The following is a 12,214-nucleotide window of genomic DNA, read 5'->3' as shown; positions in this document are numbered from 1 at the left end:
TTCACCCATTCTCTGTTTGTAAGATCTTCGTAAGGATTTCAGCTTTATTTATTTATTTTATTTTATTTTTAAAGTATTGGTTTTGCTAATTAAAAGTTCTTTGTGGAATTTAAAAAGCATTCTGTAGTCGTTTTTGCTTATTTTATTTTATTTTAAATAGGCTATGTTTAATTTAAGTCAGATCATTTCCGTAATCCTAAAATAAATGGTTCCTTGTGAATCATAGTTCATTTTGAATATAATTTTTTATAACATGGCCCAAAACAAACTGTTTCTTTTTTTTTTATTAAAATAAATTTAATGAAAATATTTCAGTATTATAATTGCATTTAACTGTAAGACTTAGAGTTCTCATGAGGACTAAAATGTCCAATACGAATCAACAAGTAAAGATATGTTTTTAGCTGATTATTATGACGATGACTATTTCACTGGTTCCAAATTATTCCATATAACACCCCTTTAGAATTTTTGAACGGGAAAATAGTGGAGAAATCTCAAATATAGCCTAAGTTTAGGCAACAGTCTCCGCACATGACCTGTCATAGAATGTTCCTTATGACACATGAGTTACTGGCCTAGGCCTCTACCTTTCAATAGATCATCAATAATTTAGTCTTCACCACTGGCCACATGCCCCTGCTCTGTGCTCATCATAGATTGGTTTACACCATTGTTTGGGTTTATGATATATATATATATATATATATATATATATATATATATATATATATATATATATATATAGTTCTTAATTTTTAATGATCCTACTTCTCTACTGAATTTAACCCTCTTTCATAATCTCATTAGTTTAACAACTTCAATTTGGACTGATAATCCTTCTTGGCAAATAGGAAAAATTATAGTTCAGGCTAAAAAAAATAAAATAAAAAAATAAATAAAAAATACGTGCAATTTAGTCCTATAATTAGTTGTTACTTGTTACGTATTTTAATGGATTAAGTTGGCATTTCTTTCGTGCGTATAGAAAACTAAAACAGTATACTAATATTGAATATAGGCTTTAACTTCATATTATGTTTAAAAACGTAAGAATTAATACATGCTAAAAACGAATTTGATTGTTTCAACTTATGTATAGGCTATTAATGGAGGAAATTAGAGGAAAATAATTAATACGTTTAAGGATATCAAATAAAACATACAAAACTGTTTTACATTTTATGTAATGTTAAAAAAAAAGAAAGAAAAGAAAAAGATTTTCCATGTGAACCCGTTCGGCTGTGCAAAGTAAAACAAACTCGAGTCAAGCGAATGTTAGCTAAATATCACATTTAACCTTTTTATGTAACTTTTTGAAAATAATATTACATACGTAATAATATTACATACTAATACGTACATTTATAACAACATCATATTTAACAGAACTTCACAATCAGCCTACTTCTTGAAACCTGACCATGAACTCGAGGCACAAAACGACTCTTACCTGAGCATCGCCTCTTCCTCCTTCCCTTGAGCCTGTACCAAGCGTTTCCTGACTAACAACTCTCCCTTCAGCTCTCTGCCTGTTTTATACCAATATACAATTAATATTGCATCGTCATTACTTAATAATTTCAAATCCCTCTGCACAAAGCCGTGACAGACATTTATTATTCAGCGGTGTCTGCTTAAACAAGTTGGCAAAGCGAATTAGAAAAGAGGAAAAGGTGCTTAAAAATAGCTTGATTCTTTTTATTGTTCTCTATAAATTATATTTAAATTAGGTGGTGATTAGTCAATATTATTTCATTAAAGTTTAATCACAATCGAGCTCAAGAAGCTTATTAATAAAACAGCACTAGTCTTAAAAAATTCATGATATTACAATGATTTTTACGCGAGTAGCTTTCTTGATATGATTTATGTAAGATGAAAACTGTGCATTACAAGTGCAGGTATATATTTGTATACATATTCTGAGATTTATTTTTTATTTATTTTTTTACTCCTATATATTGAAAATGGAAACCAGACACTTTGTTTTCCTGTTTTTCATATGTGTAATTAAAATAATAAAATAGATAAATAAATCTCCCACAAAGGCTTTGAAAAAAAAATCAACAATTTATTAAATAACATTCAAAGTCACACATTTTGTAAAGTGAAGTTTAAAGTGAGAGTGATTGCAGTGGCTACATTAATGCAAATAGCAGCATTCTTCATTACATCGTCAGTTTTTGCATATTATCACTTCAACTGATTTTCGTTCACGAAAAAAAAAAAAATCGTGACAGTGAGAATATGTGATTTCCACCGTGATTGCATTCACATCTGACAAGACATTCAAACAATTATTACAAACGCTATAATACACATATTTCAAATGACATCCCATGTGACAGTATGCTGTAAGGTAGACCTTGTGCGCAAATTGTATAATATAAATTTTTAAATACCAAAAACACACGTACACACTTCAAAATATATTTTCACGTGTGATAATACTGAAACAAAGTTTAAGTAGCAGTTAATCACCTGGAAAAATTAAATCAAATCAAAGTTTTATTATTTCAAATGAAAGCAAGGATTCAAAAGTAGCCTAATACAGTGCTAAATTAATATCCGTTTTACATTACGGTGTCCATGTTACACAGTGCATGTTCTTGTAATTATTTTATAACCATAAAAATGTGTAATCACAATCAGCTAAAATAATCACACATTAAGTGCTAGGCTACACGTTTTTCAGTAGTGTTACTTTCTCGTACGAATACAAAGTACCATGAACACTGTAATGTAAACTGTGATGGATAAATATAATTTCAAGGTTTTATTTTTCAGTTGTCAATTACAGTGTGCGAATCATTCGGCCTTCTGTGAGTTGAGAAAATTCTGTCAGTAATTTTAAGTACGTAATCGTTTGAGGTTTGCCGATCTCGCGCAAACCAAAATTCCTTTTTGCGCCACTACCAGTCAAACAGAAATGTTTCGTTGTTTTACATAAATTCCGATATTAATGCTTAGTGAAAGTTCTAGAGCAACTAGTGTTGCTATGGTTACCGCAGTAACACACGGCCACGACTTCCTAACTTTTGACCTTACTAAAATGTGCAAATGCATATATTTTTAAGATCCTCTGACTTCTTTATGAGGGAGGTCAAGCCTTTATTAGGGGTCCAGCCCCCCTGGAATAATTCGCACACTGGCTCCATCAATTGGAGGCGATATGAAATAGAGTCTTTATAGGCTTCTAATGATTTAAAGAAAAGATTTAGATCCCTGTGGTGTTCCTAAAATGTCTACTTTGCTCTAACAGCACTAGTGCACTGCTGCATATTTCATCCTTTTCTGTTTTTGCCGTTGATTACAGAACCAAACCCGAACCACGTTCTTCTTTAGATCCAACTTCTCCGCGATAGCCGCGATTTTCTCCGAGGACGGTCGCGGTTGGATGGCGAAATACGCCTCGAGCGACCGCTTCTCCGGAGCCGCGATGGACGTGCGCTTTCGTTTCCTTTCATTCCCGTTAAAAAGCTCTGGTTTGCCGTTTTTCTCCCGGTAAGCCGCTTCAGCCTCCTCCAGCCAGGCTTGGAGGACGGGTTTGAGAGCGATCATGTTGTTGTGGGACAGGGTTAGGGACTCGAACCTGCAGATGGTGCTTTGGCTCAGCGAGCCGACCCCCGGGATCTTCAGGTTGGCCAGGGCAGAGCCCACATCCGCCTGGGTCACGCCAAGCTTTATCCTCCGCTGCTTGAACCTCTCCGCGAACGCCTCCAGCTCTCTGGGATCGGACTCCACGTCGTTGACGCACGCCATCCCGTTGTGGACCGACAGGGTGTGCGGGTGGCCCATGGCCATGGCTTGGTGCAAGTGACCCATTTGCAGGTGGTGCTGGTGGGCTTGAGTGGTCATCACCGACGGATCCGGCGGCGCACCCATGCCGCTGACCGATAAACTCGAGGAAATGTGCTCGAGCAGATCCCCCTCCAGGGTCTGGTGGCTGAGGTGGTGGTGGTGATGGTGCGAGGGCAGGTTGGATGAAGGGTGGGATATGGGCACTGTGGACGAAGAGGAGGTGCAGGGCACGCTGCTCATGGTATGGTAGGTGACGTCCGTCTTGAAAGGGTGACTTTTGCCGTGAGACACGATGTCAGCCGCCACCAGAGCTTCAGCGCGGGCCAGCAGACTCTCATCAAAGCCGCTGAATATATTGCCCTGGAGCTGCAAGTAAGAGCGCGCATATGGAAGTCAGTGGGGAATTGTGTCAACTCCGGATTAAAGAACATTCCCAAGCACCCTCCTCAAAGCACAGGTCATAAAAATTAATATGAAAGCAGCAGCTTTGCTTGGATAGGCATGTGGGAGAGAGAGAGAGAGAGCGTGAGCTCAGAGGAAAGAAAGGGGAAGCTGGGGAGGGAGGGATGGATGCTGGAGCTACTCAAAACACCTCAAAGTGACAGAACGAAGACAATACGAGGAGTTTAGCGTTAGACGTACCTGCGGGGCAGGTAGGCACACCCGCCGCATGCCCTCGGAGCTCGGGTGCAACGCAGGGTGCATGGAGAAGTGCTGCTTGCCGTTCATGCCCATCATCTTCGTTGCGCACCTTGCAGGTGAGTGGACCTGACATGGAGGCGACGCGGCGCTCTGGCTCGACGCTCCTCGTGTGTGCTGTTTCCATTGGCAGCGCCTCCCGGGCATGCCCCCCCACCACCTCCAACCTCACACCGCCCTCCCGCCTTCGCCTGCTCTAGTCTACTTACAAGTGGTCTGACGCGCAAGCATAGGCTACTATGTCTGTACCACATGAAAAATATTAGCCACTATTGCAATACTTTATTCTTCATCAACGAAGTGATTCTTTTTTTTTTTTTTTTTTTTTTTTTTTTAATGGGTAAAATAAATAAATAAATAATCAAATAATATGCCGGTAATTTTACGGACATTTCCGTTATGCCTAAAACACAACGCAATAAAGTACAGAATTCTAAACACCCGTTAAAAAAGGCTACGGAAACACCCCTCATATCAGTATATTAATACAGTACATTTTGCAGTTTTGTATATATATATATATATATATATATATATATATATATATATATATATATATATATATATATATATATATATATATATATATATATAATCATGTTTAATGAGTTAATTGTATTGATATATATTAATATATTAATAACAAGTTCAGGTCAGGTTCTTTCTTAATTGTTGTTCTATAAATTCAGCTCTGTCAAAAATCAATGTGGTATTAACGGACTTACATAATACATAATAATTAGGTAATTTTTGGATTCGTATCATAAATATATCTAGAACTATATTATCCCACAGTTAGTGCAAGGAATACATCAATGGAATACATGTAATGTGTAACCGAATAACGATTTGGTCTATTTCAAATGTCATTTTAAAGCCCAAGCATTTATACATTGTTATACATTTATTGTAAAATCATTATAAATATGTTGTGCTGTATAAAATATTTAGTGTATTAGTAAAAGTAAAAACAAAATATATTGCTATTACAGTTCTAAGGTTCTATTTCAGTTTATTTATTTGTTTGTTTGTTTGTTTGTTTGTTTGTTTGTTTGTTTGTTTGTTTATTTATTTATTTATTTATTTATTTTTGTCCTTTAAAAAATTCTATTTTTAAAAGAAATCTCAATGGCGTATACTGGCACCCATATTAACTCACAGTGAACCTTCACCTTGGCTGACCCCCAATCCTCACTGGCTGTGGAGTCTGACAGAGTTGCTCTCGTCTGTCCTGCTAACAGCTTGAGCATTAAAAGTAAGCCCTCAAAAACACTTTGACAGCTCTATTAAATATAAAGATTTGTGAAGTTGTTGTCCTTTGGTACCGAAGTCAAATTAATGATTTGTAACTTTACATTAGAAGAAATCATATACAAGAGTTGAATTAGCAAAACAAGTCATAATAAACATAATATGACTAAATTTTAGAGTGTTGGAACATTTTATATGAACATCACTGAACTCCCCATCAAAAATCCACCAGCTCAAAGTTGTTTGGTAAATGAATGAATGGCTTTGCTGCTGGCCACTGGAAGTAAACACCTGTTCTCCCTCCATGGCTGGTTGACGTGGTGACCATGCTGGTGGCTGCAGAAAGAGAAGCCAGGCAGCGCAGTGACACAGATGCACCATCTGATCCCATCCACCTCTCCTGTTCCCCCAGACGCTCAATTATTTATCCGCTATGTGGCAGGCATCCATTACCTCTCTGGCATTTTCTCATTCATTACGCAGATTAATGGTGTGTACCTTTTTTTTTTTTTTTTTGTCTTGGCAAAATTGTAAACAGTCTTGTAATGCCAACTGTGTCATGATATTAACTTATCTTGCTTATGATACCTTTTATGAAAAAGTCACGTCCCTATCCTTCTCAAGATAGAGTTTCAACTCATGAATATTTTACAAGCATAACCTAAAAATGCCCCATTCATAGCTCATCGGTTCATCTTGATTTACATGAACACTTACCTTTCCGTACTGTGACAGTTATCTTGAGTTGAGCATCAAAATAAATGCTTTGTTTTGTTTATTAATCTGTCATGTGGTACTTTTTGGTTGTAGGTTTTACAGTCATGGTCAAAAGTTTCTTTGAGACTGAATTCTCAAAGACTTTAACGATGTATATCGTAAGACATATGAATAAGCATGATAAGAATAGATAAAGTAATTAGTCAGTGATATAGTTCATCTTTCTCCTTGGTTGGGACAACAAACTTTAAAACGGAGCTACTTTTTACTGTTTATGATGACATAAAACACATGGTCATTTGACTTATGGAGTAAAGTTTCCACAAAATCTGTTCCTTACAGCTCTAAAATATCATTATTATAGGTTTATCAACAATGATTATCTTAAAAAAATTATTTATAAAAAATAATATTCACTCACAAAAAACAATTTATAATTAAAAAAAAAAAGGGTCACATGCTGTAGCTTTAATAAAGCTTATATCCACCGATGGAAAGTGTGGTGTGACCAGCACACAGGAATCCATTTTGTTGTTTTGTGATAAGAAAAACATAAAACGGGTAATTATATCCCGAACCTCTTATGACTGCGTGAAATTTCAGTATGTTTAGATAATTTAAAAACATTAGATAATTTAAGTTAACTTAAGTTAATATTAAGTCACTAACATTTTAAACACAATAGTAACATTGTGCCAATGAAAATAAATCCAAAGTCACAGCATAATCGAACAAATTGGTTGAGTAAACGATTCAATGACTAATTCATACAGACAGTAGTTGCATCTGAAATCACATACTAATTAAATACTTCATAGTATGAAATACTAGCATGGTAGTAAATACTAGCATGTTCTATACAGTATCCATGTGTATACTATGAATATATTCCAGACATTCTACATTCATGTTAATCATTGTCATGTGACCTACTGGTGTCAGTTTCATCTCTTCACTGTCATTCACAAATTCTCTCCCGTGGCCTCATGGGATAGTAAAGTGTCCATTTGATGTGCACCTCAGAATCTCACCAGATAAGTTATTCATCTAGGTACATTTCACCTACTGTTTTATGAATACTGTGAATTTGGACATCTCTCTTCACACACTATATGTTTTGCCTACGATATAGTATTGACATATGTGATTATGTACACAGTGACTTGTTTTATTCCTGAACGAATCAGCGTTTGGAATTGAATCATTGAATCATTCAGTCAGTGAATGATTCAAATGCCACCATTTACCTGAGTAATGATGTAACTTGCAGAAAGCATCTTTCTGCAAAAGATTTTTCATTGCATGAAAAATCCCCACCAATGATAGTTGGTCTGAAATGCAGAAACACGGTCGAGTGTAGTGAAGCAGACAGTCAAACCCAAGTATAGGTTTCTGCAGAACAGTAATGGGAGTTACCAGATCAGTGGGCAGGGACATAACGGAGGGGTGTTTTCGACTGTTACATGATTTGCTCATGTCACAGTGATGGTTGCGTTAAGGGGTGGGATCACGTAAGGGGCATTATTTTCACTGCATATTTAAGAAACACCCAATATTTGAGTTTGTTATTACTGGTGAACAATGCTGGGTAGCTTACTTACAAATTTTAGTCCATTACTGATTCCAAACTACACGACAAAAATTGTAGTTAGTAAAATAATCCATTAGATTACACATTTTAAGTAATATAATGAGACTACTTTTTGATTACCTTTAGATTACCTTTGACCTAACTGGTTTACCACATTGATTTAAATAGTATAATCATATACCAAATTGATATAAAAATACAAAGAGAAAGAAAATATATTCCATTCATTGTAACAGTATGAAGTACATTGAAGTTTAACATTAAAGTTTGTTGGGTTTGTGAAGGAACTGCAGGGGGTTCATGAGTTTAATTGAAAACCTAATAATTAATTAAATTAAAGTAAAATTCTAATAATTAAAAAAAACTTACAACAACCAAAATAAAACACTTGATAAAAAAAAGAATATTCTACCTGCATTTCATATGACCATATGAAAAATATGTAATCATAATCTAATTACAAGTACCTAATTTTTGATTATGTAATCCAGATTACATGCAATCAGTTACTACCCATCACTGCTGGTGAATAAGTATAGTGACTAAAAAATAATAATACAAACATGTTGTTTATTTGATGGTCAATTAAAATGCAAATACTTATATATTCATGGTTATTTAAGGACCTTAATGTTTTTAGTTACAGTAGGTTATTATACCGTACAATGCAAACTAGTGGGAGTAAAAATAAGTAATTGTTTTTAAAACAGAAATAAATGCTTCTGTATTAAAAGGAACAAACAAGTCATGATGACATGTACCGCAGACCAACTAAACAAACAAACAAACACATTATCAGATATGTTAAATGGTGACCATGTGTCACTAGGCCTTGAGAGCCAAACCACCTGACTGATGCTTCTGTAGCATCAGGTCTCACATTGCATGCATGGAAAGATCAACCTCACCATGACTTCACAAGTCTCTCACTCTGATAGTCTTGCATCTGCCCACATCATCTCAAAACCTCCCATTGTCATATAAAAAACAGATTCATTATTTAAGGGTTACAATGGTATTTGTGGGCTTGTCATCAGGCAACAACATGGCACTGATTTCAGGTGACATGTTTTATTGATTTGGTTTCGGTGAGATGTGACAGGAGTTTGCTCTTCTGCAGGAATTATAGCTCTGATCCGCAGAACGACCTCGCTCATCGTCATTGGTGTGTTTGCTCCATCCATTTCCATTCGAATCCACACTTCAAGCGAACTCTGAGTGCTTGTCGCTCTAGCAGCAAGGGATGAGAGAATGCCGAGTGGGTAAAGCGGGTAGTTGACGTGCTGTCCCATGGGGCAATCAACACTGCTTGCATTAAATCAAATAGACTCTGAGTGTTTTTCACTTGGCTTCCCAAAGTAAGGGATGGGAGTGCATTATTCATAAGCATTTGAATATGTCAAAGCCACTGAAGGCAAATTAACTTTTACACCAAGTCAAAGGTTTGGGTAAGATGGGTGGATACAGTATATATATATATATATATATATATATATATATAATACCAATCAGGCATAACATTATGACCACCTTCCTGATATTGTGTTGGTCCCCCTTTTCTGCCAAAACAGCCCTGACCCATAGAGGCATGGACTTCACTAGACCCCTGAAGGTGTGCTGTGATATCTGGCACCAAGATGTTAACAGCAGATCCTTAAAGTCCTGCTAGTTGGGGCCTCCATGGAGATGTTTGTTCAGCACATCCCACAGATGCTCGATTGGATTGAGATCTGGAGAATTTGGAGGCGAAGCCAACAACTCAAACTTATTGTTATGCTCCTCAAACCATTCCTGAACCATTTTTGCTTCGTGGCAGGGCATATTATCCTGCTGAAAGAGGCCACAGCCACCATGGAATACCATTTTCATGAAAGGGTATGCATGGTCTGCAACAATGCTTAGGTAGGTGGTATGTGTCAAAGTAACATCCACATGGATGGCAGGACCCAGGTTTCCCAGCAGAACATTCCCAAAGCATCACACTACCTCCACTGGCTTGCCTTCTTCCCATAGTGCATCCTGGTGCCATGTGTTCCCCAGGTAAGTGACACATACACACCCAGCCATCCACATGATGTGAAAGAAAATGTGATTCATCAGACCAGGCCCCCTTCTTCCATTGCGCCGTGGTCCAGTTATGATGTTCACGTGCCCCCTATTGCCATATTCGGCGGTGGACCGAGGTCAGCATGGGCACCCTGACTGGTCTGCGGCTATGCAGCCCCATACGACAACAAACTGCAATGCACAGTGTATTCTGATCCCTTTCCATTAGAACCAGCATTAACTTGAGCAATTTGAGCTACAGTAGCTTGCAGTTGGATCGGACCACATGGGCCAGCCTCTGCTTTAAGTTTGTAAGTTAACAAGTCTAAAATTTTTAAGTATAGAATTACTCATATATAATTATACAATTATATGTTTGCACTCCAATTTGTTGATAAACATTTAAACATGGCTGTAATAAAAAATAAATAAATATTTATTTATTTATTTTTCTTCAAAAAAATGAAATATCGTTATATTTTTCTATAGTTACAAGTGAATACTTTCTAATCATCCTACTACTTGTCCGCTTGATCCTATTCCATCTCATCTCCTTCAAGCCATTTCTCCTGCAGTTGTACCTGCACTCACTCACATCATTAACACATCCCTTCATACAGGTGTTTTCCCCTCATCATTTAGACAGGCTCGTATAACTCCACTCCTTAAGAAACCCATCCTCAACCCATCTCTTTTAGAAAACTACAGACCAGTTTCCCTTCTTCCTTTCATTGCAAAAAACACTTGAACGAGCTGTATTCAACCAAGTCTCTACCTTTCTCACACAGAACAACCTCCTTGACAGCAACCAATCTGGCTTCAGAAGTGGACATTCAACTGAGACTGCCTTGCTCTCAGTTGTTGAAGCCCTAAGACTGGCAAGACACGGTTAACCACCAGATCCTCCTGTCAACCCTACTGACAAAGGGCATCTCAGGAACCGCACTCCAGTGGTTTGAGTCTTACCTATCAGATAGGTCCTTCAAAGTATCTTGGAGAGTGAGGTGTCCAAGTCGCAAAATCTAACTACTGGGGTGCCTCAGGGCTCAGTTCTTGGACCACTTCTCTTCTCTGTCTACATGGCATCATTAGGTTCTGTCATCAGAAACATGGCTTTTCATACCACTGCTATGCTGATGACACTCAACTCTACCTCTCATTCCATCCTGATAATCCATCGGTAGCTGCTCGCATCTCAGCTTGTCTAACAGACATTTCTTACTAGATGAAGGACCATCACCTTCAACTCAACCTTGCCAAGACAGAAACTGCTTGTGGTTCCAGCAAACCCATCGTTTCATCACAATTTCACCATCAAGTTAGGCACATCAACCATAACTCCTTCAAAAACAGCCAGAAACCTTGGAGTTATGATTGATGATCAGCTAACTTTCTCAGACCACATTGCTAAAACTGTCCGGTCCTGCAGATTTGCTTTATTCAACATTAAGAAGATCAGGCCCTTTCTTTCGGAACATGCTGCACAACTCCTTGTTCAAGCTCTTGTTCTCTCCAGGCTAGACTATTGCAACGCTCTCTTGGCAGGTCTTCCAGCCAGTTCTATCAAACCTTTACAATTAATCCAGAACGCGGCAGCAAGATTAATTTTTAATGAGCCCAAAAGAATACACGTCACACCTCTATTTATCAATTTGCACTGGCTACCAATAGCTGCTCGCATAAAATTCAAGGCATTGATGTTTGCATACAAAACCACCACTGGCTCTGCACCCCTTTACCTAAATTCATTACTTCAGACTTATGTTCCCTCTAGAAGCTTGCGTTCTGCAAATGAACATCGCTTGATTGTGCCTCCCCAAAGAAGCACAAAGTCACTCTTATGGACTTTTAAATTAAATGTTCCCTCCTGGTGGAATGACCTGCCCAACTCAATCCGAGCAGCTGAGTCCTTAGCAATCTTCAAGAATTGTCTTAAAACACATCTCTTCCATCTTTATTTGACCCTCTAACTTTTTCACTCACTATTCTAATTCTATTTAAAAAAAAAAAAAAAAATTCTGATCTTTTTGTATTCTATCTATTTTCTTTTCATTTATTATACAATTATAAAAAAAGACCTCTAACACTAGCTTGCTCTATTCTTTT

At 37.2% G+C, this 12,214-nt stretch overlaps 1 protein-coding gene across 1 annotated transcript; it reads right to left on the bottom strand.

Annotated features, from left to right (window-relative positions):
- Positions 1-2,109: 2,109 nt before the first annotated feature.
- Positions 2,110-4,762, bottom strand: LOC109095650 (POU domain, class 4, transcription factor 3-like). The gene is made up of 2 exons (XM_042711363.1): positions 4,447-4,762; positions 2,110-4,170 (listed from the first exon to the last, which is right to left on the bottom strand). The coding sequence occupies exons 1-2, from the start codon at positions 4,648-4,650 to the stop codon at positions 3,268-3,270; spliced, it is 1,107 nt and encodes a 368-aa protein (XP_042567297.1). The 5' UTR covers positions 4,651-4,762; the 3' UTR covers positions 2,110-3,267.
- Positions 4,763-12,214: the final 7,452 nt, after the last annotated feature.

This window comes from Cyprinus carpio, chromosome A21 (assembly GCF_018340385.1).
Source record: "Cyprinus carpio isolate SPL01 chromosome A21, ASM1834038v1, whole genome shotgun sequence".
Lineage (NCBI taxonomy): Eukaryota > Metazoa > Chordata > Actinopteri > Cypriniformes > Cyprinidae > Cyprinus > Cyprinus carpio.
The sequence above is the reverse complement of the archived record's forward strand: the minus strand, read 5'-3'. Positions and strand labels throughout refer to the sequence as shown.

Coding starts and splice junctions, on each gene's coding strand:
- LOC109095650 (XM_042711363.1), bottom strand. CDS start 4,650: ATGCCCGGGAGGCGCTGCCAATGGAAACAGCACACACGAGGAGCGTCG. Junction 4,171..4,446: donor TGTGCCTACCTGCCCCGCAG/GTACGTCTAACG, acceptor TCTTACTTGCAG/CTCCAGGGCAATATATTCAG.